The 24,656-nt window shown below is 41.9% G+C and overlaps 1 protein-coding gene across 8 annotated transcripts in view; it reads right to left on the bottom strand.

The window, feature by feature from the left end:
- The window catches only part of TSNARE1 (t-SNARE domain containing 1), a 458,033-nt gene that overhangs the window by 159,034 nt on the left and 274,343 nt on the right, over positions 1-24,656 (bottom strand). For all 8 annotated transcript variants that reach the window (XM_066175258.1, XM_066175253.1, XM_066175288.1 and 5 more), the window contains 2 exons: positions 24,497-24,569; positions 11,981-12,063 (listed from right to left, as the gene is read on the bottom strand). In XM_066175258.1, the coding sequence (XP_066031355.1) occupies positions 11,981-12,063; positions 24,497-24,569 (156 nt within the window). The remainder of the gene's footprint in view (positions 1-11,980; positions 12,064-24,496; positions 24,570-24,656) is intronic.

The raw sequence follows: 24,656 nt of genomic DNA, 5'->3' as shown, positions 1-24,656 counted from the left end.
TTCCACTTTGCAGCAGACTTTTATGTACCAGGAGACCTTTATCTTCAACTCCATCTTTTCTTTTTTAGCTTAAGCAACTCTTTTTTGTAATCTTCCCTCTGCAGCCTGGCTTGGCAGCTCTCGGATCACTCCTGCTGCTTTCCCATGCCCTCAGTAACTGCCCCATGCCTCAAAGGGAGTGCCCAGCACCAGGCAGAAGATTAAAATGGCCTATTCTAATGTGATGAAGACTCACACAAAAGCCACATTAGGACTAATTAATTTAATAGAGAATTGAATTAATTAAAGCCGCATTAAAGTCAAATTAATTAGAGAATTATTTTTTGAGGAAGCTAAAGCTTGTGTTCTCAACCCAGGCATAATAAACTGCTCTGCAATGGGATCTCTCCAGCTCAGTAATGAGATCTCTCCAGCTCAGTGTGGCTCACTCCCACCTAAAGACAAACATCTGGGTATGAGGTGCCCTGTGGGATCTGGCACATCCACACAGACCTGAAGGATGTGGCACAGGCCATGTCTGAGGCTGGAACAGACCCCATAGTCAGGGGGATCCTATGGCATCACTGATCCCATCCTTCAGCAGCCATATGAAATCAAAATGCTCCCTAGATCTCCACTGAGGATGTAGGGCACCTTGGCAGCACAGCCAGTGATTAATTCTGAATTTATATACACCCAAAATTAGCTGAGATGGATCCCACCTCATGCATCAGCTGAGCTGTGATCAATTCCATGTTCATGCTCATTGCTTGTGGCAAAAAAAGCAGCACTTAGATTTTCTTCTGCTTGAGATGTAAGGAAGCCATGCTGATAGTCACCAAAAATTAGGTTTAATTGTTTCCTCACCAGCTTCAGATCTATTTAAATCTTGCCTGGATGGGGAGAAATATGGCCTAGCATTAAAAAGATTGCAATCCCTCAAACTAGAGCAAGATTAGCATCCTTATACTACTCAATATTCAATAATAAACCCTTTTAAAGGCACAGCTGGGAAGAGTCAGGGAAAGCCTGGAGACTCTGAGTAGAATTTAAGATTTCTCTGCTTAGAAAAAAATAATCTTACCTGCACGCTCATGAATTCTCCCCAGTCCTATTAAATCAGCAAATGTGATCTGTGTAGTGGAAAAAGCTCTATTCTCTTTCTATTAATGTGCCTTTGACATCAGTGAAAGCCTGAAGTTACAGATTATTCCCTTTTCTTTAAACTCTTAACCAAAAAAAAAATGTTTCAGGGAAAGGGTAATATCCACTGGGACGGACTCTAAAGAGGAAAGATAAATACGAATAGAGTTTATTTTACTTTTTATATGCATCAGGTCTATGTAAGAAAAATGTCTTCTACAGTAAAAAGAACTGATGCAAGAATTGTGTCTTTTAAATGGACAGCACTGTTGTCTGTAAAAAGGAATGATACATTGTGGCTCAATAGACAAAAAAAAGAAAAAAACTATAAAGAATATACCCAAACCCACTAAAAATAGATCAAATGCAGCACTTACTGTGATGTAAAAATCATAACGAATTTTGGACCTACCTTGTAAATTGTTTTTCCTAGAGTCATCTTAAAAAAAAAAGGTTAAAATGAAGTTATGCTTTAAGAAGAGGAGCAGGTTTCTGTAGATGTTTCCTAGTCTCCTAAATTCATTCCACAGAAAACTTAATCCCTTAATTCCCCAACAGGGAATAAAGGAATGACTGAACCTTGTAAAAGGCTTGAGCTGCCAATCCTGAACTCATAGCAGGGTGTGAAGTAGAACGAAAATAAGAGACATCAGAGCTGGCCATGCAAGAACAAGCTTCTCCTACAAATCTTCTAAACAAGGACAACCTCCATGTGATAGAATTATAGAAAATATTTCTCTGAAGACCAAGAAGTAAAGTGTCCCTTTGTCGAAGGAAATCCTTTCTCCTCACAAAGAATGATCTGCAGTGACTCTTTCAAAGTGAAATGAAATCCCAAAATTACTGCCCCCCCAACACAGAACTCCTTGCTTTTCATTCCTCATTTAATTCCTCATTTCTATGTCATGTCTGTGTGGATTCATGTATTTAATTTCTCTGAAGGTTTTAATTTAGCCCTAACATCTTTGAGCACCCCTGGGCCTGTGTGGATGGGGCCCAGAGGAATTTTGCATCTCAACATCTCCCTCTCCTCTTTGAGCCATGAAGATTTCCTTGATCACTTTATTGATCATTTGTCGAATGTGTTGGAGCAAACAAGGCACCATTATTAGCACAACTATTATAATTATTAGCACAACTATTATAACTAATATGTATAGACCCATTCTTTAAAGCTCTTTCTCTCATGATGTTAAATTCCATCTATCAAACAGGCCATCTCTCCAAGTCCCATCATCGATTCTATTTTTTGACACAAGACCAGGAAGTCAAGTGTCCTTTTATCAAAGGAAATCCTTCCTCCTCACAAAGAGATCTGCAGTGCTTTTTTCAAAGTGAAATGAAATCCCAGATTGTCCCACCCCATGCAGAACTCCTTGCACTTCATTCCTCATTTCAAAATGTGTCCAAGAGCTTTGCGTGTTGCTGAAGCCAGATTTAGAAAGGCTATAACTGACTCTCTTTTCTCCTCTTGAGCACAAGTTGAACGTAACAATTCCCATTCTCCACTTCTGATAGTGCCAGGCCACGACCTGAGAGCTGTGCTACAAAGGTGTCCTACCAGGCCTGTGATTTCTTTCAGGAATATGGAAAACACATTTGATTAAAGTGCTTCCAGGCTTTGTCAAAATGGAAATAAAAGCAATTTCATTTTCTGTAGCTTTTTTCACCTTAGATATCATTTTCCCTTCGTGGTCAATGCAGTTATTAAAGCACAACAGGGGAATAAGTGTTTACTTTCTCAGCTGCTTCCTGACCACTGGAGATGCCCCAGGTTCTTTGCAGAACTTAAACACAGCTGGCACAGGTGACATGTGATTTGGGGAGGAACAACAGTCTTCCATAGCAGAAGCCAGAAAGGCAGCAGGATTCCCTACTCAGTACAAAAGGACACTAAATATTAGGTTTTAGGCAAAGAAGTCAAACTCTCCCTGTCTAGTAAAGTGGTTTTTTGAAGGTACTTGTCTATCAGCATGAAAGCAAGATGTTCAGTTCCTGGGCACTGTTCATCACAGACTGAGGTACAATATCCAAGAGAAACAGGATGAACAATCTTCCAGAGGCCTGGGAAAGGAAGCTTAGCCTGTTTTCTTCCAGCTGCCTAAATTTTCAATATCAAGTCTGATGAGATGACGCCATACTGACTGCAGGTCCCTTACACTGTCCCTGTGGAAAGATGGACTGTTAAACTGCTGCTCATCAAGTAAATCAAGTTTAAAAAATCACGACACAGAAACAGGAATATAAATCTCCAGAGTGGAATTCAACTATTAGTTTCACTGTGCCTTTCAAAACCAATGTGGCATCTTTAGAGTCACTCAGTGGTTTGGGTTGGGAGCGACTTCAAAGATCATCTCATTCCAAACCCCCAATATGGGCAGGGACACCTTCCACCATCCCAGGTTGCTCCAATCCCCATCCAACCTGGCCTTGAAGACCTCCAGGGATGGGACAGGCACAGTTTCCCTGGGTGATATGTGCCAAGGCCTTCACTCTCACAGTGAAGAATTTCATCCTTACATCTAATATAAATTGACTCCTTGTCAGTTTAAAGACATTGCCCCTTGTCCTGCCACTCCAAGCCCTTCTTAAAATTCTCTCTCCAGGTTTCCTGTCCATTCCCTTTGGGCACTTGAAGGGGCTCTAAGGTGTCCCCAGAGCCTTCTCTTCTCCAGGCTGGACACCCCCAGCTGTCCCAGCCTGGCTCCAGAGCAGAGGGTCTCCAACCCTTCTGTGGCCTCCTCTGACTCAATGACACTTTAATGACTTTACAGGAAATACATGAGGAATGGTGGCACTGCCCGGGCAGTGTCCCTGCACCAGAAATGGAAACTGAGCAGGAGAACACTGCTGCCTGCATGGGCAGATTTTCAGCAGAGGTTTCCAGTGCAAACACTGACCAACCCTGACCATTTTGCTGCTTGATGAGATGTGACAAGCTCACAGCCCAGTGCAATAACACTTCAGGCTACACAGCTGGGACTCAAGGATACTTAAATTCTGTTCCTCATTTCCATGGATCCCAGGTAGGTATGCATCTCCAGTGATAATATTCCTAACTCCTTGGTATCCCTAGCCCATTAAGAGGTAAGTTTAATACAATTTCTCAAAGCTTTGACCTTTGAGCAGAGCAATTTATTATATGTGCTGCCACTGGGCACAAAGAAGAGTCTAAGTGTGGTTTTCCAGTCAGTAACCAAGGATTTCCATTCATTCCTCTGTTAAATGAGGCCATTAAGAGAAATGTTACTCACTAGTTTATGCTGCTGCTAGCAAGGGAAAATTGCTTTTTAATCTCTGACCCCTCAAAATGAAATTGTACCCTGGAAAGAGATTCTGTTAAACAAATGAATTAGAAAAACAAAAGACAGTCTGATTTCCTTCTGCCTTCTCTGACTTGTCACAGATCAGACTTGTTCAGAGCTTTCAAACAGAAAATTCTTGCCTTTGAGATACTGAATGCAGGCCACCACAATCAGTGTAACTGATATTCTTAAAATAAAAATATTCTTGACTTGGAACAGCCCCAGTGCTGCATTCTACCAAGGTGAAGAGTCATTAAAATCTGTGTCCTACCTACTCATCTTCTCACCAGAGAAAACAGATTGATCACCAATGGCTCACTACTAAACTTGCTCCCAAGTCTTTCCTATCACACCAAATCACAGAATGGTTTGGGTCAGGAGGAACCTTAAAGATCATCAAGTTCCAAACCCTTTCCATGGGCAGTGACACCTTCCACTATCCCAGGTTGCTCCAAGTCCCGTCCAACCTGGCCTTGGACACTTCCAGGGATGGGGCAGCCACAGCTCCTCTGGGCAACCTGTGCCAGGGCCTCAGCAACCTCAGGGAAGAATTTCTTCCTAATATCCAATCTGAACATGTAATCTGCCAGTTTAAAGTCATTCCCCATTGTCTTGTATCCCCCTCCATGCACCTCAAAGGCCACAGTAAGTTCATGCTGGAGTCCTCTCTTCTCCAGGCTGAACAATCAGAATTTTCTCAGCCTTTCCTCACAGGAGAGGTGCTCTATCCCTCAAATCATGTTCATGGCCTCTTCTGGATTCCTTTCCTTCTCTATTCGTGCCCCTATCACTTCCTTCTTGAATGGTTTGTGCTTAAATGTAAAATGAGCTCATGGTGGATATATTTTTTTCCTCCCAAAAATGTCACAGTTGGTCTTTTACAATAAAGGAAAAAAAAAAAATTACTAAGCTACTACCTGAATCTCTCCCTTTTGGATGGTACAAATGAAAAGATGTTCTGCTGTGATTAAAAATGGCCTGAAAGATTTTTCTTTTACACACTGGAACGCACAACTGCACGACATCCAAAAGCTCTAAACAACCCCTTTCTTAATAAATATTTGATCACACAGATCCATTATTTACGGAAAACAAAGAGAGTTTTAAATAAATGTTGTGGCTCAGACCTTGCTGAGGTTAAGTTGCTGCATTCACACAGTTCATTTATCACACGGACTGGCGCTGACTCGAACACTGCTTCCCATGGAAAGCAGCTGTTTTGTAAATGGCTGCATTAAAATACAGAGAAAAAGCAGGCAAAGACAGAAGCTGCTTCAAGATGAAGTACTCTGAAAAAATCTGAAAACTCAACCTGCTGTTCATAGGGAGCCAGTGAACAAGGCAAAAAAAGGAGGCAGAAGTTTTATCCCAACTGAGTGTTGCTAATGAAGGAGCTGGAGCACGATTCTGATGAGGAGCAGCTGAGGGAGCTGGGGGGCCTCAGCCTGGAGAAAAAGAGGCTCAGGGAGAACCTTCTTGCTCTCTACAGCTCCCTGACAGGAAGGGGTAGCCAGGTCAGTGTCAGTCTTTTCTCGCAGGTAAAAAGTGACAGGTTAAAGGGAAATGGCATTAAGTTGTGCCAGGGGAGGTTTAGATCAGATATTAGGAAAATAATTCACCACTGAAAGGGTTGTTAACCACTGGAACAGGCTACCCAAGGAATTGGTGGAGTGACCACCCCTGGAGGCATTTAAAAACACATCAACATGTGGCATCTGGGGACATGGTTTAGTGGTGGACCTGGCAGTGCTGGGTTCATGGTTGAGCTGGATAATATTAGTAGCCTTGTCCAAACTAAATGATCCTGTGATTCAATTTAATCACTGAAAGCACTGCCCCAGACAGCTCTGCTTGCTGCCCAGACCATGCTGCCAAGACAAAGGGAGCCTGAAGGAAGGGACAGGCCTGCATCAGCAAGGATTTGCTTCAAGGCTCTGTAGCAATACAGACCACAATGGGGCACATCTGACAGGAATTACAGGCAAACATCCATATGGGGGAGGTTTTGAGCAACCTGGGCAAGCAGATTACTGGGATCATTATAAGGGAATGCTTGAGGCAGCAGTGGTGCTGGCAGCCATGCTTCAGCTGGGAAGGACTGGGAGGTTGCAATTGGCAGCAAAAATAAAAAAAAAAATAATGGCTTGACGGGAGAGGGAAGGAGTGGAATAAACACAAGTGCTATGGGGGAGAAACTGCTTTGAAGGTGAAGAAATTCAGTCTGACTGGGAAACCCAGGCAGAAGTTCCTGAACTGACCTGGTGTGAATGTCTTGCTGTGGACTGAGAGAAAGCAAGTGGAGAGGGTCTGCAAATTGGTTTTAGAGATTCAAGCAATTCATGCAGGACTTCTTCTCCTTACTGGAGTTTGTGGTGCAGAGCCATGAAGACTCTGTATGGTGGCAAAGCTTCTTTATTCTGCTGAAGAGGAGGATTAAGGCTTGGTCATGTAATTAAACAGTCACTTCAGTAATGGCTTTGACTTGGAGTCCTTACAGAGCCCTGAGTTCCTACTGCTGCTTTAATTCAGCTGCCATCACTTTCACAGGCAGGAAGGAAGAATAGCTCTGTAATCCCCCAAATGAAACTTCCAAGTGCTAATTACCCAGAGGAGCTGCAAACTCAGCCACGCTCATCGTGGTGACAGACATGAACAAACAGCAACACAAGGTTGATTGTTTATGTTGCAGTGGTGATGTTACATCTCTGTCACAAATCTGCCAAATGAGCACCCAGCCTTTTCTTGTCCTAGGAGATCACAGAATCACAGAATTATGGATTTATTTAAGTTGGAAAAGGCCTATTGGCCCATCGAATCCAACCCTTGTCTGATCACCACCTTGTCATCCAAGTGCCACATCCAGTCATTTCTTGAACATCTCTAGGGTGTTTCCACCATCTCCCTGGATAGCCCATTCCAATTCTGGACAACTCCTTCTAAGCAGAAATTCTCCTTCAGCCGTTTCTCATCCACGTCCTTCTCCAGCTCTGTTGCCCTTCTCTGAATATGCTCCAGCACCTCAATGTCTTTCTTGAAGTGAGGGATCCAAATGATGCAGCTGAGGGAGCTGGGGTTGGGCTCAGCCTGGAGAAAAGGAGGCTCAGGGAAAACCTTCTTGCTCTCTACAACTCTTTGAAAGGAAGGTGTAGCCGGGTGGGGGTCAGTCTCTTCTCCCAGGTAAAAAGTGACAGGTTAAGGGGAAATGGCCTCAATTTCCATCAGGATAATCCAACCTCACTGGTCCCCCATGGCTTTGCTGTTGCTGGATGGCTGCTACACATATCAGGGTGCAATCATGCTGCCAGCTGGCTCTTAATTATAAAACTAAGGTAAAAATTATTTAGTGGCAGCAAAATACAAGGTCTTAGAGCATACCCATAGTGAAGAGGAGGAGATGATCTTCATTGTCACGATTTTTATAGGCAACAAGTCCTTTGGGAGGCTACCATGCCAAAAAATTTCAAAGACTCTGAGAAGGTGATTTTTGAAACTCAAATTTTCTTTTGTTGTTGAAATACCAATGAGTTATTTGAGTGAAAGTTGAAGACAGTCCCTTATCAGTGGTCCCCAGGCAATAAGATCTCTGCAAATATCACAGATTAAGGAGGCTTTCTTTCCTCAGAGCTCCAGCCTTCAAAGTGCCCCTCTGTGTACCCATGAAAGCCAGAGCCAGGAATTGCTTCTTTACTAGAAAAAACCTCACTGTTCTTAGACTACACAAGTGGGTCACTGCCCTGCTGTTTGCCTTTGCAATGCCAGTGAACCCAAACCATCCTGACTTCCACAGCGGACATAGGGAAGGAAAGCAACCGGCATTAATCAGAGCAACACAGGCAGCTCATCCAAAACAAATTAGCTTCAGCAGTCAGCACACAGAGGCCTTCAGTCAGTAAGGCCAAGCTGAACTTAGGCCAAACTTTGCATAAGAAAAAAAGAGCAACTGGTTTAACGTGTACCCCAGGAGTCTGCATTGGTTTGTTTTCCTTCTTCTCAATCCACCTGCAGGAAGCTCTGAGCAAACCGAGCAAAGTAAAAGTGTTCATCACCACACAGCTATCCCTTTAGTGTGATGTCCAACACACCTAAATAAACCTCAAGGGCAGGTTGGTTGTCTAGATACTCTGTTTTTCCCAATAAAGAGACAGGTGGTAGGCATGGGATTAATTTTCCATGAAATATTTGTGGTATAATTGATATAATCTCAATTTAATGGACAAAGGAAAGCACAAACTTGTCCTAAGAGGCAGCCACCAGACCTACCTAAGTCAGACATCTTCTGTGAGATAAGATGTGCTGAAAGCAATTTCGCCTCATGAATCACAGAAAGGAGGTTTAGACACTTAAACACACATCACCACCAAACACACTCACATCTGGTCCAATAACTCCCTCTCTTCCAGAGAGCAATTTGACCCAAGTTAAAACTGGTGTTTTGAGAAGGGTGGGATGAATAATTTTCTTTGGGGGCAGGCACAAAGAAATTTCAAGAGGCACATCTGGTATGAATGGCAGGAGTCACCATTCCTGCTCAAGACCCAAGAGAAATGAGACCCCCACTGAAAAGAATGACACTGAAACAAGACCAGGTCAGGAGATAACTTCTCCTGGCTTCTCCCTGCCAGATTTGTCTGCCTCTCAGTCATTTTTCAAACTCAGATTTCTAGTGAAAGTAGGATAAAAAAGTAAAATTATCATATTTCTGTGACCAACAGGGTTTTCATATGGAAAAAAGGGCCTCTTTTTTGTACTAATATTCAACTGTCATTGTTTTCATCTGCATTTTGACCCTGTGTGTTCCCAGAGATAATGCACTGGCCCAGCTTAACTGTGACTTGTAGTAAAAATAAGTTTAAGCAGAAACAATTATTTTTCAATTATGATTTCAAATGGAAGAAAAAAAATCTGATTTTACATATATATAATTATCCCAAAGCTCTGACAGCTCCCACTTATCTTTTAGAGTTTAGATGGGGCACATGAGAATCCACTCAAAGTAATAAAACTCTGCTGTTAGCACACACATTTCAAGAGGAAGGAGCACCTCACCAAATTTAAAATGCAGACAAAGGAGCTCATTGTGAAGATATTTACATTTCTTTTAACATTTCTATCACTTCAAGGAACCTAAATGTCTTATTTTGTAGTAGCTAAGGAAAAAACTATTTACTGGTTCTTTGTTATGTTAATGTGCTGGTTGGGACTGGTTGTCCAAGTTGTATTGCTGAAGTGACTGCATGGGTTACATGCAAATATTGTGCTAAATAACCAGCCACTGAATCATTATTCCTGACAGAAATCCCTCCATTAAGTTCTACAGAAGGTCTTAAACTTGAATGTTTCAGCGGTGTTGACATTTCTGATTTCTCAATTTATGTGTACATTTGTTGATGGACTAATAAAAACACTACATTGACTAATAAAAATATTGCACACACACATGCACGCGTTTATATACATATAAACAGTAATAAATAACAAATGTTTGTAAGCCAGCCTGCATTTACAGGATAATCACTCTGTAACATAAGTAACAAGCAAACACACTCATGAATTAGCAGTTTAACATAAGAAGGAAAACTGCTCAGTAAGATTTAAGAAACAGTTTGTGCCTTTGATCCCTGAGAAACACAGATGGAATTTAGAGCGTGTAAAGCTCTGGCAGGTCCCTCAAAAGCAGTTCACCCACAGGGCCATCTGGCTGATCACTCTCCCAAACCCATCCCAGATATTTCCAAAGCATCCAAAACCAGGCAAACCACCAGGAAGGATGACCTGTACTCACTCTGCATTTCCCAAATGTGTGCAAGGGGCCCCAATGTTCCTCATCCCAGCATCTCTGAGGGCTGTGGGATCACTGTCCCATCATGGGGAGAGTGTCCCTTTGGGTGTTAAGATGAGCAGATATTGTGGCACATAACACACAAGGCATCATTTGCAACTTGACCAGCCCCAGGCCAATAGGGCTGACAAAAATTCACCTAATTTTCTGTTCATGGTGACAGAGAGTGAGCTGGATTTACATGTACTTTTTCTGATGATCCATGTCCAGAAGGGCACAGGATAGTTCCCTGTGCTCCTCAGGAGACCTGGACTGCAATTTCCTTTAGCAGCCAAAGTTTTGTAAGAGATATTTGTCATTATGGGCTGGTTTCAAGAGCAAGAGAGACTCTGTTTTCTCATGTACACCAATCAGTTCATATTTATGCCCTTGGTAGGGGTTGCCTCGCTAAAACTGGCTATTTCTCTATCCTGATGAACACATCTGAGGAAAAAAGGACCTCCTGTCTGGGCAGGCTATTCCAGCAGCTCCTGCTAGCTGAAGAAAAGCAGAGCCTTTAGACTGTGCTGCATTCATTTTCTGCCTGACTCCTCTTTGACCTTCTTAGCCAAAGTCATCATTAACTCATTTGCAGCTTTGCAATCAACTCTACAGTCAGGTCAAGTATTAAATTTATTCCAGTTTCATTTTAGACTTCATGTGGTATGTAACAAGTTATTTTCAAAGTGAATGCAGGATTACATGCAGGGCAACACACATTATCTTGAATATGTACACATTAAAAACCAAAACGTAGCTGAAGACAGAGCTTATTTTCTGCAGTATCAAAGTTCTGCAAAACGCACTCTTATTACCCAAAATTGGGACAATGTGTTTCACCAGAAAATGAGCTGTAGATCATTTTAAACTCACATCACTCCATTACATCAGAGTAAAATGCCTGTGAGTCTTACTCCTTTGGTCTGGAGGTTTGCCGCAGAGATTCTGAGTTCACTGTGTCCAAGGTCTCACCAACAGGCACCATGTGCTCTCATGGACCTCAGCTACAGTTTGTCAAAACTCCAGACACATGAACAACAATTTATGCTTGAGGAGAAAAGAAAACTAGCAGGTTTTTCTTCTGTCAGTCAAATTTTTCTTTGTTCATTCCTCCACCCCTCTTCATCTCTAGAAAGTACTAATTATAACCATCAAAGAGGTCTTTCTGGGCAAGCTGTTTTCAAAAAGATTAATGTTTGTGTGTGCATGTGTGTGTGTGTTTATGTTTTATTCTCGCTCCAATGAAGAAAAAACAAAACAATTCACCAAAAAAATCCCTCAAATTGCCTTTGAAAAGTGCTGAACACCACCACCACAGCCATTATTCACCAACCACATCATGTTGTTTGACAACTCAAGTTGTTTTGTTAAAGTACTGTTGCCTGATTATAGGGAAACACACCAAACAGAAGCACATATGCACTTAAATGATGTGCTTTTTATGGTGTCTTTCCAAGAACGACAGTAGCTAATTGTTGACTTTCCTACTGGGAAATGTCTGTTTAATATGCAGATCTCTTAATGACTACTCTAAAGCAAATTGACTGTGCTATGGTTTTATATATATATATATATATGTAGATATATATATATAAAGTTTAGTTCCTACTTAGAATATACCTTATCATCTTTCCAGGTAGCACAAATCCAGTGGATCACAGCTGCCAGGTGTTTTGTTTACTGTAAATACTATCACTGAAAGCATTTGTAGGATTTTTTTTTTAGTCCCACTTACTTGGTGCTGACTTGCTTTTGCCAGCTGCTCATTGGCTGATTCTACGTTAGAAGAAGAGGCCTCAATGTTGGCTTCAATGCTATCTGCAAGTTAAAAGAAGATAATTACAGGGTACAAACCAAAAAAACAAAGGTTTTACACACCAACAGCATTTCAGCAATTCACTCATGGGCATAAAGAGAGGAGCAGCTTCTTGTTTGTGACCTGCAGTTCTGCAGGGAAGTTGGACCAACACCCATTTTGATGAACATCCAACCCATCAGTCAGAGGCAGGATGACTGACAGCTCTCCACGTGCCCCCTGACAGGATGGAGGTTGCCTCTCATCCCATTCTTTCTGAAATCAATGGGAAGAGTGACAGGGAATTCAACAGAAAGTGACTGAAATTTACTGGATTAAATTATAGAAGGGACATGGCACCTGGAATTATCCCAATACTAGACCTCAGGGATAAGATTCATGTGGGTCCTTGTGGGTTATTGACCATGCCCAGGTGTCTGTTCTTGATCAAATCATATCAGACAACATCACAGAGAGCAAATCCAGGGTGTGCAATTCCTCCCACTCCCCAGGAGTTGATCAGGTTAAACAAACCACTGGACCACATTTCCAAGCGGCATTGGAGGTCTGTAAAAAATGGCTCAGATTGAGACAAATTGCTGGAATCTACAACTAAGGAAGAAGAATCTCACCCTACATTGCTATGTTTGGCACTGGGGGAAGCCTGGAGGAACACAAGGAATCAAAATGAGACTGGAAAAGAAAGATTATCAGCCACCCATCACAACTGGCAGGTCCCCACTTGCATCAAAAACAAATATTAACTTTGACTCCTGACTGTTTAGAAAGCAGGACAGCTATGGTATAAAATTTGCAAAAAAGGGTTTGTTTGTCCAGCAGAAATCTTGGAAATCTTGACCAGCTTGTCCCCCAAGAGATGTACAGCCAATAATTTCTGCTCACAACGGAAGAGGATGTGCCCTCAGTCTGTTTCTTGATCAAATGGGTGGTTTTGAGCACAAAATACACCACAGAGTTCATGAACTCGATCAGGAAAACTCAGCCTCAGGTAGAAATTGGAGAATAAGGTTCCAGGGATTTCTCTAATCCTTAATAAAACCAATGGAAATTCTTCAATTAATAGTATCAGGAGTTGGATTAAGACATGCCACAAAAGATTCAAGTAATTTATTCTGTAAGGTTTGAAAGGTAAGAGCAGGAATTAACCTCACCACTTTTGTGGTGGGCAAAGAAATGAGGGTTTGCAGATAATTTGTGGAAAGTGGTTGCATTCAGATTTTGCCATCTTTGAATGAAACAGTGTTAAAGTCTGTTAACGTAATTATGCACTTATAGTAATAACTCAAAATAAAATACATTTTTATAAAGCAAAAAGAGAAGGAAAAAAAAACCCACAAACAAAAGAGAAAAAGAGTAAAACCCCAAGTGCCTAATCAATGTAAAAGAAATTGCTGGTGTATTAAGTTTCCTGGGATCTTAGTGCAGACACCCTTCACTGCTCAACATCTCTTAAAGGCTGATTGGCCTCAGAAAATTAATCATTTAGGCAGAGAGGAGCTACAGAGGAGAAATGTATTAAATATATCCTTCTAAAACAAGAGTAATCTGTCTGTACTTCTCCTGGGGAAGAAGGAAATCATAGAAGCAGCTTAATTTAGCTCCCTTAAAAGGCCCTCCAGAGGAACCCAATATTTTCTGCTGCCTTCAGGGAGGCCTGAGGAGATTTGCCTTCGTTAGATAAAATTAAACACTTTGCACACCCCCTTAGTGCCCTGCGGAATGGGAAAGCCACACCTTAGGCAAGATGTTTCTGCAAACATCTCTGTTTTTCCCAGCCCAGGCTTGCCCATGCCAGAAGGACCTGTGATACATTTCCTGGATGAGTGGATTGGATGTTACAGAGGGAGTTTGGGCCCTGGTGGAAGTTTCTGCTCCCTCGTTCTCCCACTGGGGGGAATACCAGCCTTGGAATAAGTAAAGGTCCCATTTAAATTCTATTTTTTGAAGCAACTTGTAATCTTGAGTCACAGGGGGAAAACTAAAACGAACAAACAAAAAAACCCACCCACCAAACCACCTCTAAAACTCTACAATAATGACATATGTAAAGCAATTTAACCAGATATTTCTGCTGATTAACATAGGAAAGCAAGGAAAGGAAAAAGAATTTGACTCAAGTCATAAAGAAATAAGCAATAATTCAATAATGTTAATAAGTCAGTGATGAATATGTCTCTGACAGATATTTCAGTGATTCTTTGATGAACAAATGGTGGTTCACAGCCTCACCTTGGCCACTTTCAGGCTCCTTGTCCAGGTACCTCACCTGGGGATAGAGACAAGAGTCTACAGTAGGCTGAAAAAACCTGCTGGAGGGATCTGCCTTTTCCTGTCCCTTTGGCTTTGGGATGGAGGGACAGAGAGTTTGTTCCCAAACAGATGAGATAATCCAGGCCTGAGTCTGGAATTTCCCAAAGAAACTGAATCCCATGACAACTTTCTGCCCTCAAACTCTGGTGACAAATTTATTGTACAATTTGAAAACAAAAATCCCAAGGGGATGCAGTCGACATTTTGATAAACTCAGGGACAGGGCTGCACCAAAGCAGATGGTGTTTGCAGAAAATACATCAGAGAATTAGGAAAATATTTATAAATTTTCACCTAAAGCACAGTCTTGCAATAGAAGTAGTGAAGGTGACAGAGCTAGCCAGGCTTTAAATTCAATTTTTTATGATTTTATGACACATTTATCACACAGAGATGGAAACAATGATGACCCCAAGAGGTACCTTTCAATTGCAGCTATTTCTCTGTGTCCTGAGATGAAGCCCTTCTAATGACCAACAGGAGTCTTATATGGGAAATTGCTGGACTGACAGAGGTTGGAGTGGGGGTTTTGCCCTAATCTTTCAAGGAATCACTCACATGACTTGAATTTTTACAGCAGCAACAATGAATGGATTGGTTTCACAAGGCAGAAATTCAGCTAAACTATTTGAAAGACAGCAAAGTGAGCTCGTGAATGAGAATTTTTAAATGCTCCCACTTGGCAGTAACCAAAATGGGCCCCTTCAGGTTTTCATAGTATGCTTTTATTTTTAGCACTTTAATAAGCTTAACCCTCTTTTATCGCTACAACTTCTGGCTAAAAATAATCAATATAGCATACTGAGTGGCACAATAAAAAGAAGAAGAAAAAAAAAAGGAGTATTTTGGTAATGCATAGCAGTTTCTTTCCTAATTAAAAGCCAAGTTTGGAGGGAAATTGCTTTCAGCATGAAAATGAATTTTGCCCATTTGAGTTGCCATGTACTTAGAAAGTTTTAAGTGAGTGTCATCCCACGAACAAAAGACCCTCAGGCTTAGTGGAGACAGAACTGTGGATGTTAAAGGGAAGGAAAACTATGACAATTCTTCCAGAGCAAAGTTTAAAATGGCTCAGGGTTAGTAATTTGCAAACTTCAATGTAAACATCCAGTTATAAATTCTGCACACGAGAGGATTTATAAAATAATCATGCTCATATGTTAAATTCAGGCTAAATGGGTCACACTGGCTTTGATTGGTGCAAGAAAATACAATTTTCAGCACTGTGAGTCATCAGGAGCTGTGGTTATTGCTTCCAAAAAAAAAGGCAGATAGAACTTACCTTCCTATCTGATTTCGGCAGAGCTCTAATTCTTCCACAAAACACATCTCAACCCTCAGAGGTAAGGACTGAGGCACTGAACAACCACGCAGCACCATTTTCCAGGCAGGCCTGGAAAAGGCTATTTAAAGTACCCTAAAATGTCACAACTAGCTCTTCTTGTTGGTTTTCTTCAGCCAACAGCCCAAACCCCTTGGTATGAATGAATAAAAGTGGCTACAGGGCAGTGGCCAAACACCAGCATAAATTCACAGCGCTTTTTCTCCTGAATGATTTATACTGTCCTTGAAATGCATCTTGGAAATGTCAAGTATCTGCTGCATATGGATGTGCTGAAAAATGGTACTGCCCTGCCAGAGGTTTTCCATGCCTGCCAGGATACCTCTCTCAGGGATTTAAAATTCAAACATTTTCCTGTGCGTATCTGTCGGAAAACAACACGTCCTGACAGAGAATGAAGCACCTCCTACCATCTGCTCAGTGCTAAGTGGCAGAGTGCAGGAATATCATCACATTGGCATCTGCAAAGCAATTTGTTGTTCTTTTTTACAGTGACAAGTGGCCTCAGATTGCTGATGTTTGCCCCAGAAGAAGGGTCAGCCTATGAAGAGTGTCCTGAGGGTGCATGTTCTGGACCCAGTGACCACTGCACACTCTCAGTCACCCATCCAAGCTGTCCTTAATTCACATATGATGATCTCGGATGGCCTGGGATAATCAATCCAAGGCTCTTCCTTTAAACCCACAAAATTAGCACATGTGAGGATATTATATCATGGCAACACACCTGAATAATTTTTCCCCCATTTCCCTCTTTTTTTGATTAAAAAAAAAAGTTATTTCAACAAGAGGGGTTTTTTGTGAAGTAATTTGTGGGTGTGTCAGACTTTTTAAATTCACCAAGTAATCTCTGAAAGTAACTTACAAAGCAAAGCAGCTCAAATAACTTTGAATGGGAAATTCCAGAAAATTTCCTGTAGTACACTTGCTTTTCTTAGCATCAGAGAACCATGGAATGGTTTGGATTGGATGAGGCCTTAAAATCATCTTGTTGCTGTCATGGGCAGGGACACCTTGCACAGTTCCAGGTTGCTCCAAGCCCTGTCCAACCTAGCCTTGAACTCTTCCAGGAATGGAGAGTCCATAACTTCTCTGGGCAACCTTTTCCTTGTGATTCACACTCCACACATTTTTATTTTTTTTTTTAATTCCGTAAGACAGTCAAGTTACAGAAAAATTAAATATGTTTCTTTAAATTTACAAATTAAAAAAAAAAAAAAAGTAAAGATTAACTTTGAGTTTGTTTTTTTTTTTTTTTTTTTCCAAATCCAGCTTGTGAATTGAAACAGTTGGGATAAATCCCTTAATTTCATTTGCATGCAGCATTTTTCACAAGTCCGTTTTTGTCTATAATTAACACAAAACTCACTTTCCATCACACAGCTGAGTTATCAAGTCCTATTGCTGATGAAAGAAGTTCCAATCTGAGTTTGTCACTGGAAAAATAAGGTTGGCGGGGGTGTGGTTTCACAGAAATAAATATATTTTATTTCTGCTTGCTGTCTTGGAAAGATCATATCTTTTACCTACCAAGTAAAGTCACTGATATTTACAACTTGTGTGACCTCTTTTGCTTTAAATGGCTCATTTGATTAACTTAAACTGCTCAAGCCATGTTTCCCAAACAGTCTGTCTGGCAGAGAACTGCACCTCCCAGCAGAAATAAACCACCCACCTGAGCAGCTTCTGCCTTTCTGACATTCACTGCTCAATTGCAGCATTAGTAGAAACTGAGACCACGGCAGTTCTAACTTCCCAAAAACTGCTTTGGATAAAATTGATGTGATAAGAATCCTACGGGTGGCAATAAACCTCGTGGAAGGAAGAGCCTTGCTTCTTGTACAAAATTAGCTGGCTCATTAACTGTAATTATACCAGCCCAATCACATTATGAGGGTCAAACACAGAAACAAACACAGCAGACAAATCTTCAGGCGTTAGGAAATTTGCAAGTGTACAGTCGCCCATCACTCTTCTCCTTGTAAACCAGCATGTGCTGTCTTACCAGCACTGCCAGCAAGAGAGCTAAATGTGAGAGCCATAAAGGGATGACACAAAAAATCACACTCACAGAGAGCAGGAGGAGGAGAGGAACACAAAAGCTCCTGCAATTTTTGTGCTGCTTGTTATCTCGAGTAGAACGAGCCCAGTAAGAGATCACAGAAGCCCACAACCTGGCCCCAAAAACTTTGTCACAGCAGAGGTCACCAAGCAGTGCCTCACATGGAACCGAGGCTGTCCAACCCTATCCAGAGAATTATTCAATGGAGGCCAGGCCTGCTGCAGTCCGGATAAACAGGGAAAGGTGAGTGGTATTGATGCCTTGGGAAGGCTGACCTGGGACAGACACTGGACAGAGCCAAAGGATAAAATAGATATTTATGAAAGGCCCCTAGGATACACCTTGGGCAGGACAGGGTCTGGTCAGGGCTACACTCAAGGTGGACCCAAAATGGTCACAAAATGGACAACCCGTCACAAGGTCTTACACTTTTATAAGTTTTGGTCCATTTGCATATTAGGGTTTAATTGTCCAATTACAGCTTCAGGTTGTGAGGTCCCATCCTTCTTGTTCCTCCCTTCAGTTCACCATTGTTTGTGCTTTTGGGCCTGAAAATTGTCCTTGGTCTCCAGCAGGAAAAGGATTTGTTTTGTCTCCCTACTCTGCGAAGAGAGCTGACTGACACTTAATATGAGGCTCAGACCTACACCCCTGAGCAGCACAGAATCTGAAAAACATGAAAGCTAAAACTTAAGGCATCGGTATAAAACACATCATAGAATCACAGAATGATTTGGCTTAGAAGATACCTTAAACATTATCTCGTTCTAACCCTCTGCCATGGCACACCTTCCACTAGACCAGGTTGATCAGAGACCCATCCAACCCGGCCTTAAACCCTTCCAGGGTGGGGCAGCCACAGCTTCTCTGGGAAACCTGACCAGTGACCCACTGACCATGACCTTCAAATTGTCGCTTACAAGGTAGTTAAGGATAACACCACCATACAATTTCAGCAGCTGGGGTGGTCTGCAATAAAGCTTTGCTAGACTTAGCAGAAACACAACTGATGACAGGGCATACACCGAAGGTGAACAAAGAGATGGGAGGTTTCTTGGGAAGTGAATGGGAAGTGGAATAGATTCAGGAATGTCCCAGTATACCCTTCCTTCATGGGCTGTGCTCTGTACTGACACAGAACTCTGGATCTTAGCAAGTGGCTGAAAGCTGCAGAGCCAAGAGAAGATTTCCCAATCCATCAGGAACCAATAAGAAAATAATTGTACACATTCCCATAACAGCTTCCTCTGAGATCACTTAGGAATCTCAACCAAATGAGAGACTTTGCAGGCCACATTCAACTGATCAGAGATATTAAAGCTGTTACATTCAGGTATTTGGGGACTGTTCTCAAGATGTGTTCATTTTCTGCAGATGTCCCAACTGAGGCACATAACTCGGGAGGGTTTAGTTAAGGCTCCGGTTGAATGATTTCCCAGCTCAGTTTGCAGTCTGACAACAGACTCCTGGCTGTACCATCCAGGCAGTCAGACTGGAGGAGGATGTGCTGATGGGCCCTCTTGACATGTTTATTTACATGACAAACCAGCCTTCAGGTCAGAAAGGCAACAAAGTGGACTTGATTTCACAGGAAAAATTAAAAACAAAAAAAAAAAACCACCCCAAACACAAAACTGAAAAACCCTTCCCGTATTCCAAAGCTTCCAAAATAAGCAACCCATTTGCATTCATGAAAATATCTTTTCCTTCGAAGGAAGTTTACAGTTATTGTAACCATCACTAGGCAACAAGTGAAAATGTGGCACTTCAGTGAATGGCAGCATCACTCAAGGACTGAACACATTGGCCCATCAAGAAGTTCCTCCTGACTGAAGGAAACCAACAGCTGTCATGTTTTTACTTCTTTTTCCAGATCTCTGGGCTCCAGCCTGACAGATACCAGGCAGAGACGTTTGCTAAGTGAGGGAGCATTGACTTTAGATCATGTTAAGAATTTTTTTCACCCAGTTATTTTTACATATAAAAAGTGCAGACTTCAAGAGTGAAGTGAAAGATAAGCAGAACCAATATCTAAGTCTGGGTAAGTATTGGTCTAAAAACAAAGTCTGAAGAAGTCTCAAGCTTGACACAGTAGGACATTGATCTGTTCTGGGGAGGCCACAAGGTTAATTAGAGGGATGGAGCACCTCTCCTAAGAGGAAAGGCTGAACCAATTGGAACAGTTCAAACTGGAAAAGAGAAGGGGTTTTGGTGACCTAATTGTGGCCTTCAACCACCTGAAAGGAGCCTGCAAGAAAGATGGAGAGAGATTTACAAGAGCCTGGAGTGACAGGACAGGAGGGAATGGATTAAAACCAAAATAGAGTAGGTTTAGTAGGAAGAAATTCTCCCTGTGAGGGTGGTGAGGCCCTGTCACAGGTTGCCCAGAGAAACCCCATCCCTGGAAGTGTCCAAGGCCAGGCTGGATGTGGCTTGGAGCAACCTGAGATAGTGGAAGGTGTCCCTGCCCATGGCAGCAGGGTTGGAAGTGCTTGATCTTTAAGGTCTCTTCCAACTCAAATTGTCCTATGATGCCATGATTCTTTCAGCCAGTGAATTATCTGTGCAAAGATGGATTTGTGTACATTCATTCTGGACAAAGAGGTAGAGAACTGGTAAATTCCTTCCTGTGTTGCTGCTCTTGCAAATATTAAAATAGGTGGCCACTGTGTGAGCTTGGTATCTTTTCCCATTTTAGGGAGTTGGGAAGGTTACAGATACACAAAACTTGGTTCCAAAACTGCTCAAAAGAGTCAGAAATGTGATGCTTTTAAAAGTGCAAAATGTTTTCAGAACAATGTGGGTCTTTCCTTGTGGCTTTGTGAAATGCAATGGAACTATAAACAGTGACAGAAGGGGTGGAAGCTGAATTAGAGCAGTTTGGATAAGGGATGTAGGTTTTGAGTGTTATTTTGGCATAACTGTTAAGATTCCACACACAGGTAGCATAAAGAAACAGCTTTTCTAAGACAAAGATAATTTCCTTTTGCCATGGGCAAAAAAAAAAAAAAAAAAAAAAAAAAAAAAAAAAAAAAAAAAAAAGAAAAGGGCACTAACTCCTATTCAGGTCAACTTTATTGTCACTTACAAGACAAACAGAAGCCTACAAATTGGACAAACATGCACTTGCTTTCATCAGGTTCCAAGACAAATATTGGCAGCTGTGCTGTTGACACTTTCTTCAGAGGAAGTGAGGATTTAAGGATTCTCTTCTCCCCTCTCAGCTCAGTCACAAAACTGCATGGAAGTTTGGATCCATATCCCAGTATCACCAATCAAAGCACAAGCTTGCACATATAAAATAGAGATGCTCAGTGTGAAATTCTGGGAATGTTTCTGATTGTTGTGGAACTTACAGTTCAGCTGAGTGGCCACCTATGAGTATGGAAAGGAGTGATTTTTGCTGTTGCAATCACCTCCAAAATAATTTGCTTCTCACAGTGCCAAGACTTTACTTCTTGGAAGCTTTGGCTTCAGAATCGTTCTGCTGCCATGACAGTAAAATTTAGTGGAGATGAACCTCTGCTGAAGATCTTGCCATTTGTACATCAGATCCCCAAGGCTGTCCTCAATGCACGCCAGGACCTCCTGGAACATTTCTGCCCTGCTGTGTTGTCCTTCCAGCTGATGCTGGGGTGGTTGAAATCCCCTGTGAGGACCAGAGCCTTCAAAGGTGAGGCTGTTCCTGCCTGTCTGTCTGTCTGTCTGTAGAGGACCTCATCCACTCTGCCTGTCCTCCTTTTAATCCTGACTCATAAGCTTTCCATCAGCTTCTCATCCATCCCCAGGCAGCATCCCATGCACTCCAGCTGCCCTCTCCATAAAGGGCAACTCTTCCTCCTCATTTTCCTACCCTGCCCTTCCTAAAAGAGCCTGCATCCCTCCAAGGCTCATCACAGGAGCCACCCCACCACACCTCCGTGATCCCAACAAAATTGTAGGCCTGCAACTTCACACAGATCTCTAAATCCTCAGGTTTGTTCCCTGTATTGTGTGCATTTAGCACCCCAGAATGTTCAGTTCCTGAAGAGGATTTGGGATATTTGTCCATGATGGTGGTGCCTGGCAGGCACTTCCCTGCTCACTTCCAGGTCTGAAGGTGATCCTGCTCACACCTCATTTTGGTGACTTTGGGAACCCTTCCTGCCACATCACCCCATGTCCTTTTTTCAGCAAGCCTGTCCTCTGCCCCCACAGGACTGCTGGTCACACCCTCCCTCCCCCACCATTACTAAATGTCTCCTGATCTGGTGGATCCCATCTCTCCAGAGCAGCTACAAATCCCCAAACAGAGTCCCACTGAACCCCAAACCATGTCAGCAACACCAATCTTACAGCCAATTATTGTTTTCTCCTATCAGCGTCCTCCTCCTTGCCCCCCTTTCCCCTCACCACAGTCCATGTGATGAAGCTGCACTGGAGATGCTTTTGCCAAGAGCTGCAGCAGGATTGTGTTGGGGAGAGTCTGCTGATTCCTAGACAACCCATTGGCTTGTTTTGGTTTCAAAGGCTTGGGCTCACTGATATGGTAATGCATCAATTAATATTTGTATCCAAGAGATGACATGACCAGGAACTTGGGCACAGACTTTGTTTGCAGAAGATATAAAATCACAGAGATATCCTCTCCCAAGTCTGAATTCTATTTCTTCCCTGCATGATGAAATTTCTGTCTTTCTAGGGAGGTTATCGAAGTGTTTATTAAGGAGCTGGCCCACATGCCAGAAAAACTCCTTTCAGATTCTTGTAAGAATCAAAGGTTACTCTGCCTGTGCCATGCACAGACCAGAAAAACTCTCCCCACAATTCTCCCCAGTTCAAGTGAACCAAAGAGGGGTTTTCTCTGGGACCATTTCGCTGAGGGGCTCATCTCATATATCCCTGGTTTTGTATTTTTCCTGTGTTTCCTAGACAAGCACACACAGAGATTTCATTCCATACATGTCAGAGGAATGGACTAAAAAAAAAAAAATAAAACAAGTGCCAAGAGAGCTGTCTCATGTCTTCATGGAATTTTCACTGTGGGCGTTTCAACATCTCTTGCCTCCTGATTCTTTATCTCCCTTACTTTTGTGTAATATGAATGTCAAAAGATAAACAGTGGGACCCTTCAGCAATTGGTTGGGAAGATACCTCGATTGCCTGTCAGGATTAAAAGATAGTCTTTAAAAAAACTGTTAAAAATCTGCTGGAGTGTAAAAGGAAGAAGAAGAACAACAAAAACCACAAAAGCCTTATGCTGGCTCAAAGACAAAATGTCCTACTTAGTCTAACAGCTTCTCACAGGGCAGTTAATACTGGAATGGCTTCTATGCATGGGTAAAGTCTTAAAATAATAAATATTGCCTTAAGAAAAAGAGTTGTGAGGATCTTGAAGCTAGCTGATGTATGTTGTCATGTCCCTCAAGGCATTAGCATCTGATGTGCTTTTAGAGATGAATCAGGCTCCAAAGTTATCCATGTACAAAAATAAGCTTTCAAACCAGCATCAAGAGGGGAAAGAAAAAAAAAAAAAAAAAAAAAAAAAAAAAAAAGAGAGAAGAAGCAGAAAAAAGAAAATATACTAAAAAACTGATTTAAAATATAATTCTGATTTTTTTTGCCACTCCTCTGAACCTGAGTGGTGCTTCTCCAAGGGGTGTAGATCACTCATTTCAGTGTGATAGGAAGTATCTTATGGCAATGGAAATTTGAAGAGATATGAACCTGACAAAGAAATCCAGAGCTATTAATGAGCAGCAGAGAAGAACTTCTGCTTTTAAAATCTGCATATGGCTGTCTCAGGACTTTCTTCTGCTTCCAGGAGCACCAGTGAGAACTCCAGCTGAGCCTCCAGGTGAGAAATATCCCCACAAATCTTGCTGCTCTGGAGTTTAGGTTCTTCAAGCAGCCTTTAAGGCTATTAGCTCCCAAATTTGGAAGTGGGCAGTTGTTTCAGAAGTACCACATATTATTATCATGCATACAAAAAGAGAGAGATAGAGAAAAAAAATCTGATTTTTCATCACATCATCAGAAAAGAGCGGTGACAAAGACAAAGGTCAGAGAGAGATGATCTAAAGTATCTTATCTCTCTGTGCACAAGAAGTGGTGACTCTCAGTGATGGGCTGCTCTTATAAAGATAGGACTAGGAGTTTTTCTCATCTCTTTTCCCAGTTTACTCCACCCAATTTTTTTCTAGTTGTTCGTAGCTGGAGAACAAGAGGGGATCGACTAATGGGCAGAAAGTTCAGACTTTATATGAGCACATCTTGATGTCAGGCTTCTGTAAATTTAATTAGGCACACCCTGTTATGTGGAATGAAAATTCTATTTGGAAACAAAAAGCTGGATAATTTTCTCTATTTTCATCAATAATCAGCATAATAATTCCCACTACTATTGTTTTTTTTAATTACAGTTCCAGGTAGAAAGGAAGAATTGGATACCTTTCCAGCTAATGTTATATATCCTCCAGCTTCCTTTTTTGCAGTCAGAAGCGAATGGATTTATCTCCCTGTGAATTCTATTTTATGCTAAATATACCAGCAAACTGTCCATAACACAAGAACCTTATTGCACAGGGCAGCTTGTCAGATCCAAACATCTCTGGATGCACAAAATGCTCAAAACACAGGGAAAATAACCACAGTATCAACACAGGGCTGCTCATGAGGGACAAGATCATGTTGGAACTGTGGAAGAGGGTAATAAAGCCCATAATTTTTGTGTGACACCTACCTATTGTGTCTCCTTGCTCGTGCACCATGGAGGCCAGGTCTTTGATGATCTGGTTCACATCCAACATGTCGCTCTGAAAAGACAGAAATCCTGACATTAATGAGGAATGGGGAATATCCAAGCACAAAAGGCACGTTCCACAGTTCCAGCCTGGAAAAGA

The sequence above is a fragment of the Chamaea fasciata genome, unplaced genomic scaffold, assembly GCF_029207755.1.
Source record: "Chamaea fasciata isolate MVZ Bird 193981 ecotype frontalis unplaced genomic scaffold, bChaFas1.0.hap1 SCAF_1, whole genome shotgun sequence".
Taxonomy (NCBI): Eukaryota; Metazoa; Chordata; class Aves; order Passeriformes; family Sylviidae; genus Chamaea; species Chamaea fasciata.
The sequence above is the reverse complement of the archived record's forward strand: the minus strand, read 5'-3'. Positions and strand labels throughout refer to the sequence as shown.